General features: G+C 42.8%; 1 protein-coding gene across 1 annotated transcript in view; it reads right to left on the bottom strand.

Annotated features, from left to right (window-relative positions):
- Positions 1–12,989: 12,989 nt before the first annotated feature.
- Positions 12,990–26,931, bottom strand: part of STON2 (stonin 2) — a 257,064-nt gene continuing 243,122 nt past the window's right edge. Inside the window, exons 17-19 of the mRNA XM_030213724.1 lie at positions 21,660–21,749; positions 15,756–17,293; positions 12,990–15,400 (exon numbers count right to left, since the gene is read on the bottom strand). Of these exons, the coding sequence (XP_030069584.1) occupies positions 17,186–17,293; positions 21,660–21,749 (198 nt within the window). The 3' untranslated portion in view covers positions 12,990–15,400; positions 15,756–17,185. The remainder of the gene's footprint in view (positions 15,401–15,755; positions 17,294–21,659; positions 21,750–26,931) is intronic.

Raw genomic sequence — 26,931 nt, 5'->3', positions numbered from 1 at the left:
AGCTGGATGCGTATGTGGATTTATATTTTAGTCCTTTGCAGCTGGGTTAGTGGAGATTGAGGAATGTTCGTGATGATCTTTTTGCGTTGCTAGTAGGCAAGTCGATGAGGTCTGCCATATAGGTCGGAGCTTCCCCATGAACAATTTTGTGGACTAGGGTGCAGACTTTCAATGCGATTCGTTCTTTTAAAGGGAGCCAGTGTCATTTTTCTCTTAGGAGTTTGGTGCTTTCGTATTTCGTTTTCCCAAATATGAGTCTGGCTGCTGTTTTGAGCTGTTTGGAGCTTCTTAATGACTTGTTCTTTGCATCTGGCATAGATGGCATTGCAATAATCTAGATGACTTAGCACCATCAATTGTACCAGGCTACGGAATATTTCCCTTGGGAAGAAAGGTTTGATCCTTTTAAGTTTCCACATCGAGTAGAACATTTTCTTTGCAGTATTTTTCGCATGGTCTTCGAGTGTTAGGTTTTGGTCGATTGTGACTCCCAGAATTTTCAGACTATCTGAGACCGGGAGGGTGTATTCTGGGGTGTTTATGGTGCTTGGTTTGTTTGTATTATATTGTGAGGACAGAATTAGACATTGTGTTTTTTTTCTGCGTTTAGCTTTAGTTGGAATGCATCCGCCCATGAGTTCATTATTTGGAGGCTGTGCTTAATTTCATTTGTGATTTCTGTTAGATCGTGTTTGAACGGGATATATATCGTGACATCGTATGCATAGATGTACGGGTTAAGTCCTTGGTTGGATAGCGATTTGGCTAATGGTGTCATCATTAAGTTAAAAAGCGTTGGTGAAAGCGGTGATCCTTGTGGTACTCCACATTCAGGTTTCCATGGTGTTGATGTTTTTGAGTTTGATATCACTTGATAGGTTCTTGCTGTTAGGAATCCTTCGAACCATCTAAGTACGTTTCCTCCAATGCCGAAGTAGTCCAGGATGTTCGAGAGTATTTGGTGACTGACCATGTCGAACGCACTAGACATGTCATATTGTAGTAGAAGCACATTGTTTCCAGTTGCAATTAATTGTTTAAATTTGGTTATGAGAGTGGCTATAACTGTTTCAGTGCTGTGGTTGGATCGAAATCCTGACTGTGATTCATGTAATATATTGAATTTTGTTAGGTAGTTGGTAAGTTGTTTGGTTGCCATACTTTTTATTAATTTGACTACCAGGGGAATTGATGCTACTGGTCAATAGTTGCTTGTGTCGTTTAATTTTTTCTTTAAATCTTTGGGTATAGGGGTGAGAAGTATATTTCCTTTGCCCTTGGGGAACAATCCAAGTTGTAACATGTAGTTCATGTGTGATGTTAGGTCTGTTATGAAGCGTTGGGGGGGCAAGCCTTATTAGGTTGTTGGGACAAATATCTAATTTGGAGTGGGTTTTGGAGAATTTGTTGATTGCTTGAGTGATGGTTCCTCCACTTTTTGTGGCTGCTCCTTGCCTAATGAAAAGCATCAACATGCATGTGGATGGGCCCCAAGATGCATGATGGAGCTACAACATACAAGCTAAACTGAAAGCGTTCTTGATGAGCTGAAGACATCTAACCTAAAGAGCTTTGTACACTTTCACACCAACCCATAGGTGTTCAACACCTCAATCTCAGAAGGTTCTTTTAACAAATACGTTCATTAAAATGTCACACTTGTCCCATCTTTGGACATAAAGACTCTCCGTTGTATATCAGTTATTACAACAGAATCCTATTACTTGTCAACAGAGTAGGATGGCAAGTATTTTTTTTTCTACTTAAGAGCCATTGGTAAAATAGTATAGCAAAAGCATGTGTTTTACAGGATCTGAAAAAGCTACAAGAATGATCTAAGGTTTGGCAATTAAAATTCAATGCGAAGAAATGCAAAGTGATGCACTTAGGGAGTAGAAATCCAAGAGAGGCGTATGTGTTAGGCGGTGAGAGTCTGCTAGGTACGGATGGGGAGAGGGATCTTGGGGTGATAGTATCTGAGGATCTGAAGGCGATGAAACAGTGTGACAAGGCGGTGGCCGTAGCTAGAGGGTAACTAGGCTGTATAGAGAGAGGTGTGACCAGCAGAAGAAAAGAGGTGTTGATGCCCCTGTACAAGTCATTGGTGAGGCCCCACCTGGAGTATTGTGTTCAGTTTTGGAGGCCGTATCTTGCTAAGGATGTAAAAAGAATTGAAGCCGTGCAAAGAAAAGCTACGAGGATGGTATGGGATTTGCGTTACAAGACGTATGAGGAGAGACTTGCAGACCTGAACATGTATACCCTGGAGGAAAGGAGGAACAGGGGTGATATGATACAGACGTTCAAATATTTGAAAGGTATTAATCCGCAAACGAACATTTTCCGGAGATGGGAAGGCGGTAGAACGAGAGGGCATGAAATGAGATTGAAGGGGGGCAGACTCAAGAAGAATGTCAGGAAATATTTTTTCACGGAGAGGGTGGTGAATGCTTGGAATGCCCTCCCGCGGGAGGTGGTGGAGATGAAAACGGTAACGGAATTCAAACATGCATGGGATAAACATAAAGGAATCCTGTGCAGAAGGGATCCTCAGGAGCTTAGCCTAGAATGGGTGGCAGAGCTGGTGGTTGGGAGGCGGGGCTAGTGCTGGGCAGACATATACGGTCTGTGCTGGGGCTGGTGGTTGGGAGGCGGGACTAGTGCTGGGCAGACTTATACGGTCTGTGCCAGAGCCGGTGGTGGGAGGCAGGGATAGTGCTGGGCAGACTTATACGGTCTGTGCCAGAGCTGGTGGTTGGGAGGCGGGGATAGGGCTGGCCAGACTTATACGGTCTGTGCACTGAAGAGGACAGTACAAATAAAAAAAGTAGCACATATGAATTTATCTTCTTGGGCAGACTGGATGGACCATGCAGGTCTTTTTCTGCCGTCATCTACTATGTTACTATATTGGAGACCTGCTTTACTCCACTTTCAGTGGAGGCAAAGAGTAGGCAGCATTTCTCACCCTTTAAACATGTGGTGTTTAAGCATACTGGTTTTGCAACAATAATAATATGTCTCTAGAATCAGATGTCAGAATGTTCATCTTCTCATATTGTTCTAATCCTTAATCTTTGGCAAAGGTGAACAACAGTCTTTACCAGCTCATGGCACTGGAGGGTACTGCAGAACTAACATTGCTTCAGGGTCTAAGAATAAAGTCACAAGTACATTTTTTTTAAACATCTTTAATTAAAGTATTTGCAAAAGCAAAATAGTAAACTTAAAATAGTTTTCATTTCTTCAAAATACCAAGTTCTTTTAATTGTATCTGAATCGTGGATTTTATAATGTTTTCAAACATAATATCCTGTAGATCAAAAAAGGACAGCAAACTTAAATCTGCAATAGTACAGAATGAATTTTACAAACATAATAAATATATTTTCCCTCCCAGACATAACAGTATGTACAACAGCAGTTGACAAGAGGTCAAAATGAGGAACATATTGAGCTCCATGCCCAAATGTAAAAATGGTTCTCCCAAGTTCTTCTGGTTTAAAATGATCAGCATTGTTACTGAACTCAACCAGCAGGTTTTTCATAAGCCAGGTTTACTCGTGCACAAAGAGGCCCTTCACACAACCATCTTTATCATAAAAAAAAGGTAGCAGATTACATCCACAGTTATCCCTTACAAAATCTACCACATACAAAACAAACTGTAGAGATATCAAATTAGTAGATGTTTAAAAAGTAAAACAGTCTAACATAACCATTAAAAACAATTTGAAGGGCAGATTTATGAAAAGAGGCTGAATATGTTAGAATCAGACTGCATAGGCTGAAGCAGATAAATGGTAAATTTAGCTTTAAAAAAATGTTTTTTTTATTTAACCGGCACAAATAAGGCAGCTCTTGAATAATCTTCCACGAAGCTTTTTAGACAAAAAAACAATCACAAAGTATGATCTTGTATGAAGAGGAAAGCGAATGTGTGTCACTTTCATTCAAAAGACTCGTCTCACGTTCTAAGCAGTCGACAGTACAAGCAGAGAAGAGCAAGTTTGATACCATCGGGCCCCTTTTACAATGTAAGCTGAAGAGGCAGATGCCACTGTTCCCTCTAAGCTGAGAGGGAGTCCTCCAGCTACACTGCTGCCAGTAGGGGGCGGTGCTTCAATATTGTGTTTTCAATATCTAGGGCCAGGCCTGTCCCTCTTCGGGGCACCAGGAAATTGGCCTGTCCCTTGATATTGAACACACAATATTGAAACACCGCCCCCTACTGGCAGCAGTGTAGTTGGAGGACACCCGCTCAGCTTAGATGGAACTATGGCAGACACCTATTCCAAACCCTTCAGTTCCCTTTTCTGATCGACATATTGCATGGTACATGTTGAAAGGCAACCAAATATTGAACATTCCAATTTTCAAACCATCATTGATTTTCACCCACCCTTCAGGTTGGACCAGCCCCGTGGGCTCGGACGGTGCTGTGCTGTAGGAGACCCAGGTTTGATTTCTAAGCTTGGCACCTGAGTGATGATCAGGACCTGTGAACAATATTCCAGCTGACACATAAATGGTGACATCTAGCAGTCAGACTCTGTGTATTAAGTCACTGAAGGAACTATGACCTGTGGCCCTTTGCAGAGGCCTGTGGCTGCGATGAGCTGACAACAGTACAGAACATTAAAATGGAGGCGAAATCTTACATGCTACAAATGCTGGGCCTATTGTTTCCTCTGAATCTTCAAGTACACATTTATAACCAGCTGAAAATATATTTTACCCTTTTCTTTTAGATAACAGTACCAAACCTTGACACCCACTGTCAGGCCTCGAGTATGAAGCATAGGTTCCCACAAACCCTCTGAGCTGAAATCATCTCTGGGTAAGGTAAGAAGTGGAGTAGCAGCTTAATGCTTAGAGCAGTGGGACTGAGAACCAGGGTTCAAATACCACCAATACTTCTTGTGATCTTGGGTAAATCATCTTACCGTCAACTGCCTTAGGGGTCAGAAAAATACCTACCATACCAGAATGCAAGTTGTCTATAAAACTTACTGAAAGGTGTGAGCTAAACCCAAAAGAAAACCTTACAATCTGAAGGGAAGGATTAGCATGAGAGAGGATGGGGATATTCATGGGTTATGGTACATGCGAACATAATTTGTAAAGAAAGCTAAATGGATATTTAATTTTTCTTAAAATGCTTCTGGCTGCTTTTGAATGGTTTCATGCTTCTCCGAAAAGGTGGATAGGATTGGAACAGGTCTCAGTGGGTGTGTGCCCCTTGCATTCTTTAATATGGCTCCCACGGCGTTATCGTCACTGTGTCCTTTAATAGTGACTACTTTTTGTTATTGGGATAGTTTATTTGACAAGCCTAATTTGGTTCTTTCAAGATACACGCCCTTAGTACATAATCCTCTGTTTCCACCTGGTCTTGGTACAGGACCATTTTTGAGTTGGTTCTTAGCAGGTTTAGAGACTTGGGGTCAATTTTTTGCAGAAGACAAATTTGTACCTTTTCAAACTTTGGTTGATACTTACTCTATTTCACCTACAGATACTTATGCTTATGTACAAGTGAAGCATTTCCTTACTTCTTGTGTCATTAAGCCGCTGGTGGCTAGGGAGGCTTCTTTTTTGGAAAGTCTTTGTGAAAACTCAGGAACAACGCAGGGTCTTATCTCTTGTTTATACGCTTATCTACGTGGTATGGGGCGACATCCTGTTGAGCACCGTATGCATTGGCATCGAGAGTTGGGATTGACATTGAGTGATGATGTCTGGACACGTACGGAACTTGCGTTATTAAAGACGTCTGTTTCTGTTCCTTTTAAAGAAAATGCAGTAAAAGTTTTATATCGGTGGTATTTGACTCCTGTTCGTCTGCATCATATGTTTAAGGCAGTTTCGCCTTTATGCTGGAGGGGTTGTGGCCAGAGGGGTACCATGGGTCATCTCATGGACTTGCGCTAAGGTACGAGCATTTTGGAAGGCAATTCATTATAGACTTCAGAAATCTATTAAGTGATCACCAGAATTTTTCTTGTTTCCAGGTCTAACTACATCTCAGGGTATATTGGTTCGACATGCTATGTCAGCTGCTAGAGTTACGCTAGCTGCTCATTGGAAGTCTCATGTTCCTTCTTTGATTACATGGTTGAATACGCTGTGGTATATTTGTGACATGGAAAGATTGTGGGCTATACGTCATCACACTTTGTCTAAGTGGGAGGATATTTGGGTGCCTTTTATAACTTACTGTTCGTTTTGAGTTTTGGGGATTGGATGGGATGAGGAGGAGTGGATTTTTTTTTCTTTTGGGGAATGGGTAAGGGTGTACATTTAATAAAATGTAAAATAAAATAAAGAAGTGACGTTTTAGGTGTACTTGGATACTTATGAGAGATTTTCATTTTGTTCACTTTTTTAAAGATGTTCACATTCTTTTTGGAGATGTTCTGTATTATTTGTATATGCTGTTGTAATTCTTTGAACATCTGTTGTTGTGATTATCTCGTCTCATTCAATAAATACTTCTTTAAATTTTGCTTCTGTTATATGTTACTCCCATCCTCAGTATGCACTAGGTTTTTGTTTTCCATTGAGACTAGCAATTTCAAAAATCAACTGTATTGGAACAAAAATCACACGGTTACTATTCTTCAGAGCTGTACTTTTACAACTGGAAGGCCAAAAACCTCTCCCCTCTTCAGGGCTCTGCCCAGCCACTCTGTAACGTTACAGTAACACTGATCTTCATGATGGAAAGGGAGATTTTCAGATCAGTTAACCTGAGGGCTGAATCTTTCAACATTTTTCTACAGGAGCTCTTTCCGGGTACTGCCTCTAAATGATTTAATTTTACACATATGGACAGGAATGAACCTCATCGTTATGTCAGGATATACTGTCGATCTCAATCTTGGAGAAGAGATGGCTGAAGGAGATAATAGAGGTCTATAAAATACTGAATGGAGTGGAACAGGTAGATGTGAATCGCTTGTTTACTTTTTCCAAAACTACAAAGATTCGGGAGCACACAATGAAGCTACACAAATGTAAAATATATCAGAGAACATATAATTAAACTCTGGAATTTGTTGCCAGAGAATGTGATAAAAGCAGGGTTTAAAAAAAGGTACGGCTAATTTCCTAAACAAAAAGTCCATAAGCCATTATTAAGATGGACTTTGGAAAATCCACTGTTTTCTAAGATGAGCAGCACAAAATCTATTTTTACTCTTTCGGGATCTTGTTCAGGTACTTGTAACCTGAATTGACCACTATTGGAAAGAGGATACAGAGCTTGAAGGTGTCCCACTAAGACAGCTTATATTCTTATCTCCTGGACTCAAAGCCAAATCATCAACACGTATATCTATTTATTATTTATTTATTGCACTTGTATCCCACATTTTCCCACCTATTTGCAGGCTCAATATGGCTTACAAAGACCTGTTATGGCAGCACCATATCAGGGTAAAGAGTACATTCGGAGGAGGAGGAGTGGCCTAGTGGTTAGGGTGGTGGACTTTGGTCCTGTGGAACTGAGTTTGATTCCCACTTCAGGCACAGGCAGTTCCTTGTGACTCTGGGCAAGTCACTTAACCCTCCATTGCCCCACGTAAGCCGCATTGAGCCTGCCATGAGTGGGAAAGCGCAGGGTACAAATGTAACTAAAATAAAATAAATAAAAAAAATTAGAGAGAGATCAGATAACACATTCGGTGTTACACAGAAATCGAGTAGAACAAGCGAATCTAGTCAAGCAGTTATAAACAGAGACATTCTGAATAAGGTAGGTGTAGTGTTATGGTGAGTTAAGAGTTATCGTGGTAAGCCTTGTTGAAGAGATAGGTTTTCAGGGATTTGCGGAAGTTGGTCAGTTCGCTGGTCGCTTTCAAGTGTGTTGGTAGTCCACTCCACAGCTGTATGCTCATGTAGGAAAAGCTAGTTGAGTGTATTAGCTTGTATTTTAATCCTTTACAGCTGGGGAAGTGTAAGTTAAGAAAGGTGTGATATGATCTTTTAGCATTTCTGGGTGGCAGGTCCACGAGATCTAACATGTATGTCGGGGCATCTCCGTAAATGATTTTATGGACAGTCGTGCAGATCTTGAACGCGATACGTTCCTTAAGTGAGAGCCAGTGTAATTTCTCTCTTAAGGGTTTAGCGCTTTCATATTTTGTTCTTCCGAATACGAGTCTGGCTGCGGTATTCTGGGCTGTTTGGAGTTTCTTGATGATTTGTTCTTTACAGCCTGCGTAGAGTGAGTTGCAGTAGTCCAGGTGACTAATACCATTGATTGTATCAGATTCCGAAAAATGGCCCTTGGGAAGAAAGGATTTACTCTTTTGAGTTTCCACATGGAGTAGAACATTTTTTTTTTGAGCCTACAAATAGGTGGGGAAATGTGGGATACAAATGTAACATTCCAAAAAGACTTCTTTCTAGAGTTCAAACAGTATAATATGCACCGATAACGTTTTTATTTTTGATTTGGATTTTGCTCACACTTTTTCCAATAGTAGCTCAAGGTGAGTTACATTCAGGTACTCCGGATATTTCTCTGTCCCAGGAGGGCTCACAATCTAAGCTTGTACCTGAGGCAATGGAAGGTTAAGTGACTTGTCCAAGATCACAAGGAGCAGCAACAGGATTTGAATCATCCACCTCTGGATTGCAAGACTGGTGCTCTAACCACTAGGCCACTCCTCCACTAGCAACATTCCATCTAGAATCTCAAATAGTAGCAACATTCCAGAATCTCAAAAAGTGGCAACATTCCATGTGGAATCTTCAAAAGTAGCAATATTCTTATTTATGTAGATTTTGCTCTCACCTTTTTCAGTAGTAGCTCAAGGTGAGTTACATTCAGGTACTCTGGATATTTCTCCGTACCAGGAGGGCTGACAATCTAAGTTTGTACCTGAGGCAATGGAGGGTTAAGTGACTTGCCCAAGATCACAAGTAGCGGCAGTGGGAATTGAATCGGGTACCTCTGGGATGTCAAGACCAGTGCTATAACCAATAGGCCACTCCTCCAACTCTATAGCAGGATGATTTGGAATTTTTTTTTTCTCATCATTCTTGCGGCACCCAATACAACTGGGACAATTTTGGTTTCTTTCCAACACATTTTCTTGGTCTCTGTGCATTGGTTTGCAGTTGATCTTCTCTTTCTCCACACATAGCCACTTGGCAGTGACATTATCAGTAGCACTGCTCCGTTATCTCTCATTTACCACAATGTCCAGTTTTTTTAAAAATTAATTAAAGTTTTTTTTTTTTATCTGTGGGAATAAGGTTCCAGGTCATCACAATTTCTTCATCCTTTACAGCTCACATAATGCAGCGGCCTGAGAACCAGGGAAGCAAACCATTAGGCTAGTCCACACCAACAGAAAAATCAGGAAGGCTGAAAAACGAATGTTAAAAAAATAAATACAAAGCTAGGAAGGGAAACAGCACTTTTAGTAATAGTTGCACCAAAAGGAATGTTTGTTTTCTGAACACAGAGCTGCTAGTACAAGCTTTGAGAATAGTACCTTGAAGATACCAGGTTTAGGCATCTGTTAGGTACTTTTAAAATCCAGAGCTACTTGAAATTCTATTTGCCCAGCGACTAAGGAGGAAATCGAGTGCTCTTTCACATGTAGGCATGATCTCTTGCATAAAACACCTATGTGAAGAGGATCTGGGCTATGTTTCACGCTTTGCTAGCAACAATGATAAGACTACAGATCAGTTCAGTTTTGGGACCGTAGCTTCAGAAAAAGAAAAAAAAAAAATCTGTAAGCATGTATTGCATGTCTTATGTGGAAAAATTGCTGCAATTTGAATAATCGATACGACTTCTGTGATTCTAAGCACAGCCATGAAAATTGCAATCACTCAGATCAAGAAAACTTGGTAGAAAGATACCAAAGTTGTCCCAGTTGTATTGGGTGCCACCAGCCTGATCAAAAAGAATTTCCAAGCACATTTTGTTATGCTATGCGTGCATAGTACACCTTTTGAACCCTAGGCAGGGAAGAGGGGTTGGTGGTTGAGAGGCTAGGATAGGGGAGGGCAGACTTATAAGGGGTCTGTGCCAGAGCCGGTGATGGGAGGCGGGACTGGTGGTTGGGAGGCGGGAAATACTGCTGGACAGACTTATATGGTCTGTGCCCTGAAAAAGACAGGTACAAATCAAGGTAAGGTATACACATATGAGTTTATCGTGGGCAGACTAGATGGACCGTGCAGGTCTTTTTCTGCCGTCATCTACTATGTTACTATGTAACACGCCTGCTGATCTTACTCTTTCAGATTCAATGCTAATCGTCATCTCCACCATACCTGGAACAGTGATGAGGTTCTTCCCTGTTTTTTTTTTTTTTAATCTGTCCATGTTAGTAAAAAAAACAGAAACACACAATTACAGCTAGTGGGGAAAACATGTTTGGTTTACACGTTTAAAAAATGAAAGCAGAGAACTGAAGTTCCCAGCTGAAAAAAATGAGGAACTCGTTCTTAGGAGATTTTTTTTTTTTTCAGTTGTCAGTGAATTAAGTGAAAAACACAAGGCTGGTGGACCTGAGCAGACAAATTACCAGCTACAGACTGCTTGGGAACTTATCCAGAACTGTTCTATCATGCATATGGAATGTGAGACAAAATTCACAATGGAGGAGGGAATAACAGCCGGGGAACTGTTTCCCAAAACAGTTTCATACTAGGCAAGTTAAACAGCGCACTGTCATTCAAACTCAGGAAATGGAAGATCAAACTGTTTCCATGTTAAAAACAAAAACCGGCCAATAAATAGAAGAGATATTACCATAATGTCAAAGAGTCACATACAAGGCAACTTGGAGGTTATGTTTACAAAGTCACTTTTCCTAGGAAAGCTAATCTCCGTAACAGTAAACCCATTTTAAACAAAAGCCATATATTCTATTTCAACTTAAATGATATAAGAGATATCCATCACTTTCCAAAATCTACCATCCACCCACCCCCCTTTCTCCATGACAGGAATAATTCTTGCACAAACCAAGCAGTGCTCAGATGAATTTAGAAAACAGGACCATGATTTTTAAATACAGTAAAAGTTTAAACTTTTTTTTTTCTTCTTAAAGTCACAATATTTGAGTTTGGTATATTCAGGTTTCATAAGCATTGGAAATTTCAAAAGGGCTGTGTATAGTTTGATTCAATAAAAAGGGTTTAAAGGCACTTGTCCTGACTTTCTAAATAAGTTTTCCTCAATCAAAAAAATGTCAACCAACACTTCCTCCTTATCCCTTGATTGTCTCAGAAGAACCCTAAGGATATCTTGGAGCATATGAAAGCATTAACAGACTTTATCCTGCCAGCTTTGCCACCTGTGACAAATCAGAGACTAAGGGGGCAGATGCACTAAACGTTTGTCCCATTGGGTGGCCATGAATAAAAGCTTAGTATATCTGGCCCGTACTGCCATATTCAGGGCCAACTCAGTGGGAGGACCAGAGTTTAAATCCTGACCTAGGCCACCACTCCTTGGGCTGGGACAAAGATGCTATGGAGGCAGTATTCATGGCAAACACAAGTGAGACGAACTATACTTGCAATGATCTCTTAGCCAAATAGTTGCATTGGATCAAGCTGCAAAGAAGTCAGAGGTGGCTGGTTAGGAGTCAGAAAAGCTGGAAAGGTTTGAGAATTTGGTTAAAAAAAAAAAAAAAGCTATAAACATCATGATGGAACCGCTTCCCAACAAAATCTCTTATCTGTCCACAAGTAGCACAACCAAACAAGTTTAGGCAGTCATATGCAGCACTGAACCATAATTAGAATTTGAAAGAGGACCAAACAAATTCTTAACAAAGAAATAACATGAAAAAAGCAAAATCTCACATTCCAACTTAAATGTCAACTATGAAAATCAAGATCAGGTTTATCTGCTACATTTTAGAAAACATAAAATGGACAAGCTAGGGCCATTTCTGGAGATTTTATTTGGCAAGTTGTAGAGCTCAGAGGCTCTACATTGCCAGGCCCACCTGCTACTGCCTGTAGCTGTAATCACACAGCTCTTTACATATTTTTGGCTATAATTTTCAACTACGGTCTCTAAAAACTGCTGTGCTACGGCAGTGAACAAGCTTCAAGGTTAAGAAGTTAGATGCCTGGGCAGATCTGACGGCAACTAAACATGACTAATAAGGGACCAGATGCCGCCGAGTTCTGCAAACCAAAAACCTTTCAATTTGTTCCTCACCTAGTAATGCAAATAAATTAATGTAAAGGGAAATGGGCCGGTGGTATTTTGCAACTACATTCAAAACAGTTTACATATATACAGGTACTTATTTTGTACCTGGGGCAATGGAGGGTTAAGTGACTTGCCCATGTAAGAAGTCTAGAATTTGTCCGAGTCAGGTTTCAGAGTAAATACCTCTGTAGTATTTCCAGACCCGTTGTAATCATCAATACCTTGGGCTGGACAGGTAGAAAGTGACATTTATTCAAACTAATAACCTAAACCATATAAACCACACACTAGAAACAGAAAGAGTATATAATACCTATTAAAAAAAAAAAAAGACTGATGCATGGAAAAGAAATAATAAGATGTATACAAACCATAAATCAGTACATCAAATTAAACATGCCAACTAATTCTTTATTGGGTTAAGACAGAAAAAAACCTTTTCTGCAGGAAACTTGTCTTAGGCTTTAATTATGTGGAACCGGCAAGATTTAATCCCAAATCAGCTTGCTGTTTGTCTCAGGGGCGTAGCCAGACAACAGATTTTGGGTGGGCACCAATTGTTCTCCCCCCCCACAACCACCACCCAAAAAATCTCTCAGCTGGTGGGAAAACGCTTCTTTCCACCTTGGCAGTCTGCAGCAGGCATGCGCTGAAAACTGAACACACGCAGGTGCCGGTATCACGGACAGTAGCGTTTTCGTTACCATCTGGAGGAAGTCTTCAGCTGGCCGAGCTTGGGATCCCACAGCTACCATTAAACGTGTGCTACTGTTGGGTGGGCCTGAGCCCTACCCAGGCCCACCTGTGGCTACGCCACTGGTTTGTCTAATAACCAACAACATGATGGCTCTTAAATCAACCTAATTGATGCTGCCATCAAGGCTGTTCTCTTGCTTTTACATTTTACAAGCACTGAAAAAAAACTGTTCTTTCTGCTACTTCCTGCTTACATTTACGGCCCAGCATTTACCTCTTTCTTAAGAGATCTGCCTGTACTGTCCAAACACCTGGGCAGTTACCAAGCAGCTGCACCAACATCTCAACCCACCATACTACGCTAGGAAGGGCTTCAGCAATGCAGCACAGAAACTGTGAATACAAAAGGGCAGGGGAAAGAGGAAACAGTTTGCTATCTATTGACACCTCTAATAAAAAAAATAAAAAAAATAGGTTGTGTAAAATGGTTCCTTAGACCTGGAACATGACCACCCACATTTCTACTTAAAGCAACATGTATCTGCAACCAGTTAACAGTTATTTCTGCTTAAATTGACTCCTATACAAGGGATAGAAATGGACTACAAATTTGTGGTTAATTTCTTATCACACTAAAATGGCAAAGCAACATCAAGGTTTTGATCTTTACCTTTTGGATGCAAAAGGTTTGATCTTAAGCTTCACAGCTTTAGTTGTGCGCTCCATGTGGCTACACAGTGCATAGAAACAATACTTATTACAAACTCCTAAGACACAGTACGATGACCATTACGAAGACCGTATCTAATTTTTATTTGCTGACGAACAGGCACACACATTCAGGACAGCTAACCAATAATCTAATTTAAACATGCTTAATCAAGAGGTTCCTTTTAGAATTAGAGTTTATTAATATCTGAACATGCAAACACGCATGTATATATAGATAATTACACCAGCAGATTCTTCTTGGGCCCGTGACACGGGCTATAAATTCAAGTGAGACTCTGACACTAAACAAGGTGTTAGGTAGAGAAATACACTTTCAATCTTAAACCTTCTTCCTTTGGCAAATAAGCTAAAAACAGGTCTGTAAATTTGAAATTAAATATTTGTTCTTACAGGATGAATCAAATTCCATGTCTTGCAAAACGTATCCAGAGGCAGCACATGTAGTAGCTAGAATATGCAGTATCTGTTGTGCAAGTCACGGTAGGAAGTACCTGTGCAACACCCCCACATTCCCCTCTGCAGTACTGCTAGCCACATCAGTAGTGTTTTGTGTTTTACAATATAAAGGATTTTCCCCCCACAAAAACTGCCATCTTTAATCGGAGACCAAATTGAGTTTTAACTCAAGGTAATATTTTCTCATCTTTTCACACAAAGAACAGTCAAATTAAAATAAGAATAAAATGCCTTTAGGACAAAATTGTTTCATTACTTTTACTTATGGACCTTTCATAAACTTCATTTGCACATTTAGGTATTAACTGCGTTATGGATTAAAAAAAAAAAGCAATAGAAAATGATATACTGCAAGGCACTATACCAATTATGGCAACATGAAATCAGTCATGTCAGTTACTAACCAGTGGCTCTTCTCAGCTACATTCAACACCCTATGCTTGAATTTACATCAGCACATAAATCAATCAGTTGTGTAGTTAAAAGAGTTTGAAAAGTTGCAAAGGAAAGCTCCTAGGCATATTCCCTTCTCAATCTCTGAACGTGGGCGTCGGTGAACTTGGAGATACCAGGGCCTAAGGACTTCTGAATGGTTAGAACTAGCAAATGAGCTGTTAGTGGCTTCGTTATTTTGGAACAATTTACCATGGACCTATTAAGGATGAACTAGAACATGAGAGATTCTGTCAGTTAAAACCTTTATTGTTTAAGAACATACTTTGGAGAACTTTTGAGAGAGGGGAGAGTTGCTGGATATTGTGTTGTATTTTATAATGCCTATTTGTTATGTCTTTATGATTACTTATGTTTAGTTTTTACGAGGAATGTAAGCTGCTTTGTACACCCTGCTGGGTGAAAAAAAAGCAGGTTACAAAATTTGTCAATTAAATTCAGAGGTAAGTTTACTGAGCTCTGAAGGACACTTAGGAAAGGTCCGAAGCACTAGAAACATACACTAGAGATTTTTTTCTTTTCCATAAACTAAGTTGATGTAGTTGGATATTAATCTAAGCTACTAAAAAGGAAAACTGCAAGCTGCTACAACCTTGCATTAAGTCTGAAACATCAGGCTTAATGCAAGGTTTTAATTTGTATGAAAAATGCTCCGTTTCACACACAGAAGCAGCACAGACTAAGGGGGGGGGGGGGGTCTTTTCTTAGCTTGTGGTAAAAGTCAGCTGGCGGTGAACGCCGAGATGCCTACTGTACTCCTATGGGCGCTAAAACACTAGCGCGGTTTTGTAAAAGGCCCTCTAAGTGACAAGCAGACACATGGACTGCAGCTCAGATTGAAAGCACCCTAAGCCCTTCTCACTCTAGCACAGTGGTGTTCCGACCCTAGCTGACACCCGGGGCAGATCGCCGATGCGCCCCCCCCCCCCCCCCCGGCGAAATGACACCCCCCCCGGGTGCACGCCGCTGGGGGGGAGGGGGTGCCGCGCGCGCCTACTGCCCTGTCTCCGAGTTCGCAATTCGCATGTGTTCACTGCTCCCTCTGAGTCTGCCCCGGAACAGGAAGTAACCTGTTCCGGGGCAGACTCAGAGGGAGCAGTGAACACATGCAAATTGCGAACTCGGAGACAGGTCAACAGGCGCGCGCCACAGCACCCCCCCCCCCCCCAGCGGCGTGCACCCGGGGCGGACCGCCCCCCCCCCCTTGGTACGCCACTGCTCTAGCAGCAAGGTCCTGTATTTTTATACTCTAGTCATACACATTAGTAATGCTGGACTCAGACTGCTTTCCTACTTGAACCAAGCTTTATACAGAATAGGTCACAGAGTACTTAAAATATCCTTCCACTCTCATCAACACATTAAATAATGCAATGATTACTAAGCAAAACTGCTTTGCATTCTTGGTTCTCGTTTTGTGAGATGTTACAATTCAAGATCTCTCAATTTAGTACTACAGGGGTGTTCCTAATATCTCTGAAGGACTCCTGTACTGAATGAAAGTCTTTTTCAGAAGAATGACGATATGCAGGCCACAATACCAAGACCCTCCGATTCTCACCAACATATGTTAACATCTTCTTCCTCCCCCAACCTAAGCCACAATCCAAAATATGAGCGATATCACAGTTTGTTACATATTCTAGCTGAGCAACATGAAAACCAACAAAGGTAAAGAATGTGGTAGGTTTCAAGCGTTTTCTGATAGCTGCAATTCAGTGCTTGGACTGTGAGTACATAACTACAAACGAGCAATGGAGTAGATGAAGTAAACCATTTCCAGGAATTGAAATATAAAACAAAATCTGAATATGGTAGAACTACCCAAGTAACAAACACAGACATCCTTAAAAGAACTCTGGATCAGGATAGCAATTATAAATACCAAAGGTAGAAACAATGTTCATTTATAAAGTATCTTAAAAATGGGCTTAAAATACGATTATTTTTCACTACGTGTCTGAAAAATCACATCAAGGAGAGTACAAATAAAAAAATCAGGAGCCCTAACGCTAGATTATAAATATTCGTCTTTAAAATTAATATAAAATTAAAATTCAGTACTCAAATTATCCTTCTATAAAAAGCTTTCAGGCATATATTAAAAGAAATGGAAAAAAAAAAAAAAGAAAAACCCCCCAACTTTGTTCTGTCATTTACCACCAACCTCCACAGATTCTGTCCACCTAGAATGAATTAAGCCTGCTGCTACTTCTCACCATCCACACACATCCAAGAGACAGTGCATGGATGGAAGAATGGAAACAGCAAGCAGCGCATGCTTTAGTATTACCAGCTGTAATTACATGTATATGGAAATAAAACATGATGGCATGCCTAATGCACACAGAATGGCTTACCCCACACCTTAACACTGCAAGCTGCCCTGTGGCTTGTCCATTCAAAAGCAGTGCCTAGATTTCCACATTCTACCATTTCTTCCAGTAGTTCTACCTTCCAAACCGCAATTCTGCGATACGCAGATAATTTACAAAAAAAAAAAAAAGTTGAAATATATGTCCGTGTCTTCAACCTGTCCTGTCTTTCTATTGATTTCGGAGGTGTTTTCTTGTCTTTTTTTTTTTTTCTTGATTTTTAAGATTTTTTTTTTTTTTTTTTAATAAAAAAAAAAAAAAAAAAAAGACTTCACCATTCTGCATCACCAATAGCTTTGGAAAACACATAATCTCTTCCATTTAGGTTCATGATACCATCTTTGAGGTGAAACTTCCATTTGTTTTTACTTCTATGAATCTAAAAGAAAAAAAAAAAAAAAGGGAAATTAAAGGTTATAGTTGGCATGTAAGTGAATAAGAAATCAAATACAAGAGAAAGGAGTAGGGTTGCCGAGAGACTGAGCCCCCCTCCCCCCACCGCGTAGCCAGACTACAAAAATTGGGAGGGCCGGAGCCCAAAGTGTGTGCGTGGGGGGGGGGGGGGGGGGGTGGCACATTTTGCCCCACCTCCCTGTCCCCCACTGCAAATCCACGTACGGCAGCAGAAGCCCTTCCTCCAGTGCTGTTCTCCGCTGCATTGCCTGCCCTGCAGCCGCTTTTCCCCTCGCATCGCGCATGATCGGGGAGCTCTGCCAGCCAAATCAGAAGCCTCGAAGCCCTGTGTCTGCTCCTCAACCAGTCTTTAAGGGAGGCCCAGCGCTGGAGTTCTCTCTCCTGCTCCTGTTAGGACGCGATCACCCAGGTCCCGTCAGGAGCAGGAGAGAGACAGACCCATGCGCCAGGCTCCCCTTGGAGGCCAGACATGGGGGAATCTTGCCCACCCCCACCCCCTCGGTGGCCCTGGAAAGGAGACGTGGAGGGGCATAATCGAGCATCGCCGGCGATCTATTTTGGCGGCAGCGCTACAGCTGGCCGGAACCGTATTATCGAAAAAGATGGCCGGCCAAATGCCACAGTTCACCGGGTTTGAGGTGGCTGGTTTTGTTTTTCAGCGATAATGGAAAAAAATGCCGGCGATCTCCAACCCAGCGACATCCAAGGCATTTGGTCGTGGGAGGAGCCAGCATTTGTAGCGCACTGGTCCCCCTGACATGCAGGACACCAACCGGGCACCCTAGAGGGCACTTCTAAAAATAAAAAAATATATACACAAATACCTCCCAGGTGCATAGCTCCCTTACCTTGGGTGCTGAGCCCCCCAAATCCCACTCCCCACAACTCTACACCACTACCATAGTCCTTATGGGTGAAGGGGGGCATCTACATGTGGGTATAGTGGTTTTTTTTTTTTTTTTGGGAGGGGGGGGGGGTATGACATTTGAGGCTGGCATACAGGCTGGCAAAAAAGGTTTTTAGTTTTATTGTTTTAGTGTGGGAGGGGGTTGGTGACCACTGGGGGAGTACGGGGAGGTCATCCCCGATTCCCTCCGGTGGTCATCTGGTCAGTTCGGGCACCTGTTTGAGGCTTGGTCGTGAAAATAAAAGGACCAAGTAAAAGCGGCGAACTACTGATTAACGCCGCTTTTTTTTTTTTCCATTATTTGTAAAAGCCGGCCATCTGGTAGCCATGCCCATGTCCCGCCTTCGCTTCGCCGCCGACACGCCCCCTTGAACTTTCGCCAGCTTGGCGACGGTGTCAAAAAAGCAGCTTTCGATTATACCGATTTCGCTGCTTTTTGCAAGATCGCCAGCCATCTCCTGATTTATGTCGGAAGATCGCCGGCGATCACTTTCGAAAATAAGCCTGATAGGGGCCCTTTTACTGAGCTGCAGTAAGCATCAACATGTGTTTACCGCAGGTTAAAAACCACTACTGCTGAACGCTTAGGTGTCCCGCGGTAGTTCTGGCATCTGTGCATGCTTCCCACATACTTAAAAAATACTTTTTTTTAAAGAACTGGAGTGTGTTTAGGGGTGGAGAGAAGGCATGCCCAGCGTTAATCAATTAGTGCAGCTATATCGCCGCACACTAACCAATTAGTGCATGGTTAGCATGACAGCCCTTACCATCTAGAAAATAGGTGTAGTTAAGGGCTCACGTCACAATGGGAAAATTAGCATGTGGACCTTTACTGCAAAAATGGAAAAAATGTGGCCATTTTACGGCCGCGCTAAGTGGCCTCAGTATGTGGAAAACCCACACACTCGTCATAGCACAGGCCACTTTTTAGCGCAGCTTAGTACAAGGACCCCTAAGTCTTTAAACATCCTATGGAAGTGAACAATTTGCCTGCACTGGAAGAAATGTGGACTTGTCCCATGTTGTTCCATTGTGATGTCCATAAACTGTGCATTAAACCCTTGGAGAGTAAAATCTCGTACATGCAAAACGATGGCACCGGGTCTAGAACAAAATGCAGACGACTGTACTGGGGGTGATGCCTCCCCACTACAAATCAGAGATACATTCAAATATACATTCAAATATAGAACATATTTCTAATTGTTATCTATATGCATGCCTCCTTTAAAAACCCAGGAAACGTGCAGGATCTAAAGCAGCATGGTGGCCTTTCATGGGTTTCAACAGTTCCTTGACTACCTCCCAAAAGATTTCCATCATTGCATGCCGTGCCTAAACTTTTCTTGCACTTCGTCATGAAGGCCTGAATCCTGCCGCACAGGCTTTTCCATGCGGGAGTGTAGGAAACGCCTTGTTGCAGAAAGTGTAAGAGAGCAGAGGCAACTTTTTTTCGTGGGATGTGGCTATGTAGGCACATTACACTGTTTTGGTCGGCAATAGCCCATTTCCTTCAATCGGTGGTGGGACGTGTATTTGCTCTATTGTTTGAGCGAGCGTTGTTTAGTGCTCCATGTTTGTGGCAGGAGGGTACAAGGGGAGAGAAATTGTTCCTGGGTAAGTCACGTATTTTAGGGATGAAATGGGAGACTGAATAGAGTGTCTTGCTCTTGAGCCTAAGGCAATGCTCAAAGCATGTTGATTTGGCAGTCTGACCCCTAGCAGTGCTGCCATTTCCACTGAGGGGAGAACCAGTAACAGGAACAACTGGGCACTACCACTCCTGGTTTTAGAGGATAGAGGCGGGACATAGCCCTAGCCACTTTAAGGCTCGTTTCCGGGACATCCCATTGAGCCGCAATTAAGGTGTGCATGGCATCATGCACGTGGAAGGTTCTAGGCGGGCGCTTCGTCCCCAGCATAATGGCAGAGCCAACAGGGGCTGAGGGAGAGACGTCCTCCGGAGAGGAAATCTTCAAAGTGTCCATGGCCTGTAACAACAGGTTGGGCAAAACCTCTGGGCTAAAAAGCCGCGCTGCAGAGGGGTCATCCGCTCCTCCGAGCGGGGATCTATCTCCTCCAAGGAATCCGCAAAGGATCGTTGGGAGACCTCAGACACGCTGCCCTCATCTACATCGGAAGAGACAAAGTCCTCCAAGGCCTGGAAATCAACCCGAGGGCGTTTACCTCTGGGAACCTCAACCTCTTTATCAGAAGAGGGAGCAGGGGCAGCGTTTTGCATGAGGAAAGCCTGATGCAGCAGCAAAACAAACTCGGGGGAGAAACCCCCCAGACTGTGCACTTCCGCAGCCTGGGCAACAGCCCTAGACGCACTCTCAACCGGCGCTCGCAATAGCGGGGGAGAGACATGCTGCGCATCCAAAATGGCGTCCGGCACGAAACTCCGCGAAGGAGCCGCGCGGGAAGAACGGCGCTTAACTTTAGCCGCTTTTGTGCCGTCGCCCAAATTAAGGGCGTTCATGGCATTAATGTCTCCAACCTCAAGGGCGGCCCACGAAGAAGCCGTCCGAGTCGCGTGGCCGGCCAAGATGGCGGAGGCGAGGAGCGGGGGATGGGCGATTATGGCGGGAAAAAACCGCCACGCCGGAGGAACGACCGGGACATTCATCGGTCACTAAACTGTCACCCATCAAGGGCGAATCAGGTTGTAAAACCCCCGCATCCCCTCTAGAAGCGCTCCAGCGATCCGGGGAGCGACCCTTTGCGCCCTCGCCCTCCGACGCCATTGCCACGAGGAGAAGAATCGGGGAACCCCTGCCCGCTATAAAAAGGTAAAATTACCTGCTTGCCGCTCCGAGCTGTAACGAACTGGTGTCCCAGTGAGTAGCTGCAATGAACGTTTAAAGAAACGTCGAATTAAACGCCTTTAAGGACGTTTAAAATTTTTTTTTTTTTTAACGGAGCCAGCGGGAGGGGGGAGAAAAGGAGGGACCTGGCACCACCAGGTTTGCACTTGCTCAAAAGAGCCCTCAACCCCAGGCCTCAACAAAACCTAAGGATTAGGCTTGGAGGCCTAGCCAGAGCTGCTGCTGTGTGTGACCACCACCTGCTGAGATAGAGAACATACTGAGGAGTTTCCGGCAGCACATGACCACATATAGGGAGGCAAAAGTTTGCTCTCTATCTCCACCTGCTGGTAGATGGACACAACCCACCAGTCTATGGATTGATCAGCTTGATGATATGGAAATGCCACTTGGCGCTTGTCCAATATGCGCGTCCGAAAATAAATTTTTCAGCCGCACGTAAAAAATAAAATTACCGCAAGAGCCACGCAGTAGCCAGGTAGTAACTCCATTTTGGCGCACGTTGAGCCTTACGCGGCTTAGTAAAAGGGCCCCTTAATGTCACCCAAGTTTAGTGGTCCATTTATTCTTCATGGTCCTGCCTATCCTAAGTTTACCTTATCATACTGGCACACAACAACATTCTCCGTGTCGAACAGCTCCTGTCCTTCCTCGTCACTCACATCGTCCTCACTGTTAAGAGGTTCCTAGGTGGGACAACAAACAGCAGTTTAAAAGTCAGGGGACTACAGTATATTTATTCCGAACTTACAGTCAAATCATTGTGGCAGGAAATCTCTCTATATGAAAAACTAGTGTTCAGTGGTTTCATTCTTCTCCTTATCAACATGGAAAGTTTGCACAGGACTCCAGAAAGCTTGCCCCATACGCCACAGACAGACACACGCTTACAGCAAAGTAGGAAAGTGTATCATTTGCAACACATATACACAAAGCCTTTGCCGGTACAGTTTTGCAACCCGTTCTATCTTGCTTCGAATGGTCTGGGCTGATTTGTTCAGCTTTGCTCCACATTCCTGCCGAGTGTAAGGTTGCCAACTGGATCCAGATTTGACAGGGTTGATCCAGTCCTGAGTTTACAACCAATGCATGCTAGGGCCTTGAAGTTCTGATCTACCCATTGTACTTCCTAAGAAAAACAACATTACAACTAAATGATTTTCGACCCTATGCATTCCTTTGACCCCTTGGTCATCCAGCAGTTCAACCTCTAAAGCAAGCTTCTTTTTAGATTCTCTCCTGGACTTAGCATCTATTTTCTTTATTAGGATCTCCTTTCAAGCAGCATGTTTTAGAGAGGAACTGCTAACAGACTCAAAATGTTCAGATATACAGGGTGAGGCGCAAAAAATACTCCCAAAAAACCAGCCCCCTAGAGATTTTTTTTGCTGTTTTCTCAGTAACTGCTTTGAATTTCAACAAGAAATTTTATCTGATGTTGATGTTATGACATTTTAGCATTACTACCTAGCAATTTTCGCGTGTTACAGAATAACCATACTGGGTCAGACCAATGGTCCACCTAGCCCAGTAACCTGCATCCAACAATGGATCCAGGCAGTGGCGTCGAGAGGGCAGCTGACACCCGGGGCGGGTCGCCGCTGCGCACCCCCCCCCCCCCCGGGTGCAGCGCGACGCACCCTCCCCCCTCCGTAGCGCAACACCCCCCCCCGCCCGCCCGTGAGAACATACCTGGAAGGCGGTGAGGGGCGGGTGGGAGGGCCAATCCGCCGAGAGCACGCCGCTGGGGGGGTGTCGGCGCCTCGCTGGTTCCTTGCTCTCTCTGCCCCGGAACAGGAAGTAACCTGTTCTGGGGCACAGAGAGCAAGGAACCAGCGAGGCGCCGACACCCCCCAGCGGCGTGCACCCGGGGCGGACCGCCCCACCGCCCCCCCCCCCTTCCTACGCCACTGGATCCAGGTCAGAAATACCTGGCAGAAACCCAATAGCAATATTATGCTACCGAACCCAGGGCAACCAGTGGCTTCCCCCACGTTTGAGCAAAAACACAGTAAAATAGCATCCAAACGATACAATTAATGTGCAGAATTTCATAGTCATTGAATGCTCAAAGTGTCCACGGCCCAGCTTTAACACAGGCCTTCAGTTATTTTGGGAAGTTCTTAACAGCTTTGTCGATCGGTCCCTGTGGCAGGCTGTCCCAGATTTGCAGCACTTCTTTGAGTTTGGCAGTTATTTGGGTAGAGCCTGTGATAAGCCTCCAACATTGCTCCCCAGACAAAAGTCTTATGTCACTGTGAGACATCTTTAATAGTAAGCTGGTACTTTTTTTTTTTCTTCAAATAATTTTTTTCAAAATTTTTCTTCATCATTCCTTTGAACAAATGCGTTGTTTTGCAATCGATCAAATTAGGCATAGTGGCAGAAGAGGATATATATCTTGTAAATTACATCAAAAAGAACAAAAATGGATTTTTCAATTAAAAACGGTTGCACCAGGAGGTCTCATAGTAACATAGTAGATGACGGCAGAAAAAGACCTGCACGGTCCATCCAGTCTTCCCAACAAGATAAACTCATATGTGCTACTTTTTGTGTATACCTGACCTTGATTTGTATCTGTCATTTTCAGGGCACAGACCATATAAGTCTGCCCAGCACTATCCCCGCCTCCCACCACTGGCTCTGCCACCCAATCTCAGCTAAGCTTCTGAGGATCCATTCCCTCGGAACAAAATCCCTTTACGTTTATCCCACGCATGTTTGAATTCCGTTACCGTTTTCCTCTCCACCACCTCCCGTGGGAGAGCATTCCAAGCATCCACCACACTCTCCTATTGAGTGGGAAGCTTTTTTGTAAGTTGTATCCCTTTAAATATTTCTTGCTTGCCTGGAAGATGACATCAGTAAGTAGGAAGTCCGTATTATGAGAGCGTTTTTGAGCCGGTAATCGCCATTTTGGAGCTAGGCCGATTGTTTGTTTCGTTTGTATATTATTCCTGATTAAGAAGAAATCGAAACGAGGGGGACCCTTGTCGAGGATTATGGATTTTGTGTTGCAGTAATTGAATATAGAATACAGCAGGATTAGTTCAGCCGTGTTTTGGGGATATTTGTGTGAAGAATACATTCCTAAGCTAAGTGATATGGCTTTTTTTTTTGTGCATAGAGGACTTATATCTATGATATTTTTCAGCTTTAACTAAACATTGTTAATGAAGAGACTGCAATATTGCTTTGATAATTTTAGAGCATCTTTTTTGGTAACAGCGTTTTTTTCTCCGTTGATAGGAATTGTTTTCACTGTTACTTTTTTGGTGCGGTCCCAGGTACATATCTCTCATGGTTACCTCTTATATTGTACAGACAGAGAGGGTAATACAGTATACAGTCAGAGAAACCAAAAGAAAAAAGCAACACTGGGCCTTCAAGGCTAGGACAACAGGAGTACTTTATTAGCCAGAGACCCGACACGGGCCGTGTCTTTGCGGATTAAACAGGAGAAGGCTCTTTGCTGGAGCCAGCACTTTTGGCATTTTTTTCGCGCTACAGCGAAATTCATGCAAGCTACCTTGACTGTCCTTAAGGCATTTACGCTTCGACATCTGTACGATTATTACATCCACAATTTGACCGCTGAGGCAGGCGCCTTGCTGGCGCCGAAACACGGCCCGTGTCGGGTCTCTGGCTAATAAAGTACTCCTGTTGTCCTAGTCTTGAAGGCCCAGTGTTGCTTTTTTCTTTTGGTACCTCTTATATTGTACAGTAAGCCCTCCAAAACCCACCAAAAACCTACTGTACCAAACTGACCACCACTACAATAGCCCTTATGCCTGCAGGTGTCACCTACATGTAGGCACAGTAGGTATTTAGCATTTTTTGGAGGGTTCATGTTCCACCACAAGTGTATCAGTTAGAGTGGGATATGGGCGTGGGTCCCTTTCTCTATAGTCCACTACACTGACCACTAAGCTATTCCTGGGACCTGTCTGCTGCTCTAATAGGAATGGCCATAATATCTGAAGCTGTCAGAGGCTGGTATGTACTGTCACATCTTAGATGGCTGGGAGGGGGTCAGTGACCACTGGGAGAGTATGGGGGTGGGGGGGTTATGCCTTAATCCCTCCAGTGGTCATTAAGGGCACCTTTTGGTCTCATAGTTTTGATTAAAACAGGTCTAGTCAAAAAGTCGTTGGCCCTAAAAGTTTTCATTTTTTTCCATTATTGCAAAAACACCTCTCTTTTGGTGCTACCCATGTCCCGAACAAAATACATGGCCAATGTGCTCCCTTGAAATTTGGATGAACTGTGGAGCAAAACGTCTAACATTGGGGTGTTGGAAAAAAAAAATCGCAACTTGGGATGTTTTTGAGAGAAGAACATCCTTCTGCCACCTTATGACATTTTTGGACTTTTTTTTTTTTGTTTTGAAAATGAGTCCCTTTATCTTCAAGGGGGATGACTAGATTAATTCTCATGTTGTACATTTTTAACATTAAAAAAAATTCTACAAACCACACATTTAAATCTGTGTAATCAATAGTTCATTTTATAATTCTCAAAAGCCTAAACAAATAAAACTTTAGATTTTTCAAAAAAATAAAGAATGTGGAGTCTTTATATATAAAATGTCAAAAGACATGGATTTAGAGTCCTTTCAGTAAGCTGCAGCCTTAACGCGTTTTGTCTTTCCCATGCTCTAAGGCCATTTTTACTGCAGCCTTATAAAAGCCTTTTTTTCTACTATTTTCATTAACAGCCATGCACTAATGTTACCATTAGCATGCAAAAGAGAAACAGAACAACAAAAGCAGCAAAATGCAGAGACAGCCAGGAGCATATCATCACTGGAGTCACACTCTGGTTGTTATTTTCTCGTTGACCCAACATGGCAGTGTTTCGGTAAATGCCTGCTCAGAGGACCTTGTTTTTCAAAGAGTAAACACAATGGGTTCATAAGCCTTAGCCTCTCATAATTAGCTTACCAAACAAAATACTGCTACTTGTTTTAAAAGTATTTCCACGTAACTTCCTCGCGTGTCCCCTAGTCTTTGCACTTTCGGAACAAGTAAAAAACAAAAAAAAAATCGATTTACTTCTACTCGTTCTACACCACTCAGGATTTTGTAGACCTCAATCATATCTCCCTTCGCCCGTCTCTTTTCCAAGCTGAAGAGCCCTAACCTCTTCAGCCTTTCCTCACATGGGAGGAATTCAATCTCGTTTATCATTTTGGTCACTCTTCTTTGAACCTTTTCTAATTTCACTATATCTTTTATGAGATACGGCGACCAGAAGTGGTAGACCTACCACCTAGAAACGCCAAAAGATCATCCCGAACTCACCTCAACCTCCACTACCCAACATGCAAGGGCTTGAAGTACAAGACGATACACGCGTCTACCTTTTCCTACAAGAGCACGAAGTCTTGGAATACATTACCACGCAACCTAAGAATGATTAATGAACAAGCCTCCTTCCGTAAACTACTGAAGACACACCTGTTTGAACAAACCTACGGAAAGAGCCAAAACACATAGAAACTACTCACTGTTCACAATGCAATACACATCCACATCTGATCCATCATCCCTTTATCCAGTCAATCATACATTCATCCATGGAACTATGTACACTATATGCCTAGGTGCCTAATAATGCCCTTTTTTTCTCTCATTGTCTCCTTCTAATGTCTCTATGTTGTTGTCCCACTGCTATACTACTAAGGATATTTGAATGTCTCGCACAACTCTGTTCAATGTAATCCATAACCTAGTCGTATCAAATGTATTTCTATTATTCAAGTCTTATTGTAAGCCACACTGAGCCCGCAAATAGGTGGGAAAATGTGGGATACAAATGCAACAAATAAATAAATAAATAAATACTCAAGGTGTGGTCGCACCA

Source organism: Microcaecilia unicolor, chromosome 9 (assembly GCF_901765095.1).
Source record: "Microcaecilia unicolor chromosome 9, aMicUni1.1, whole genome shotgun sequence".
NCBI lineage: Eukaryota > Metazoa > Chordata > Amphibia > Gymnophiona > Siphonopidae > Microcaecilia > Microcaecilia unicolor.
The sequence above is the reverse complement of the archived record's forward strand: the minus strand, read 5'-3'. Positions and strand labels throughout refer to the sequence as shown.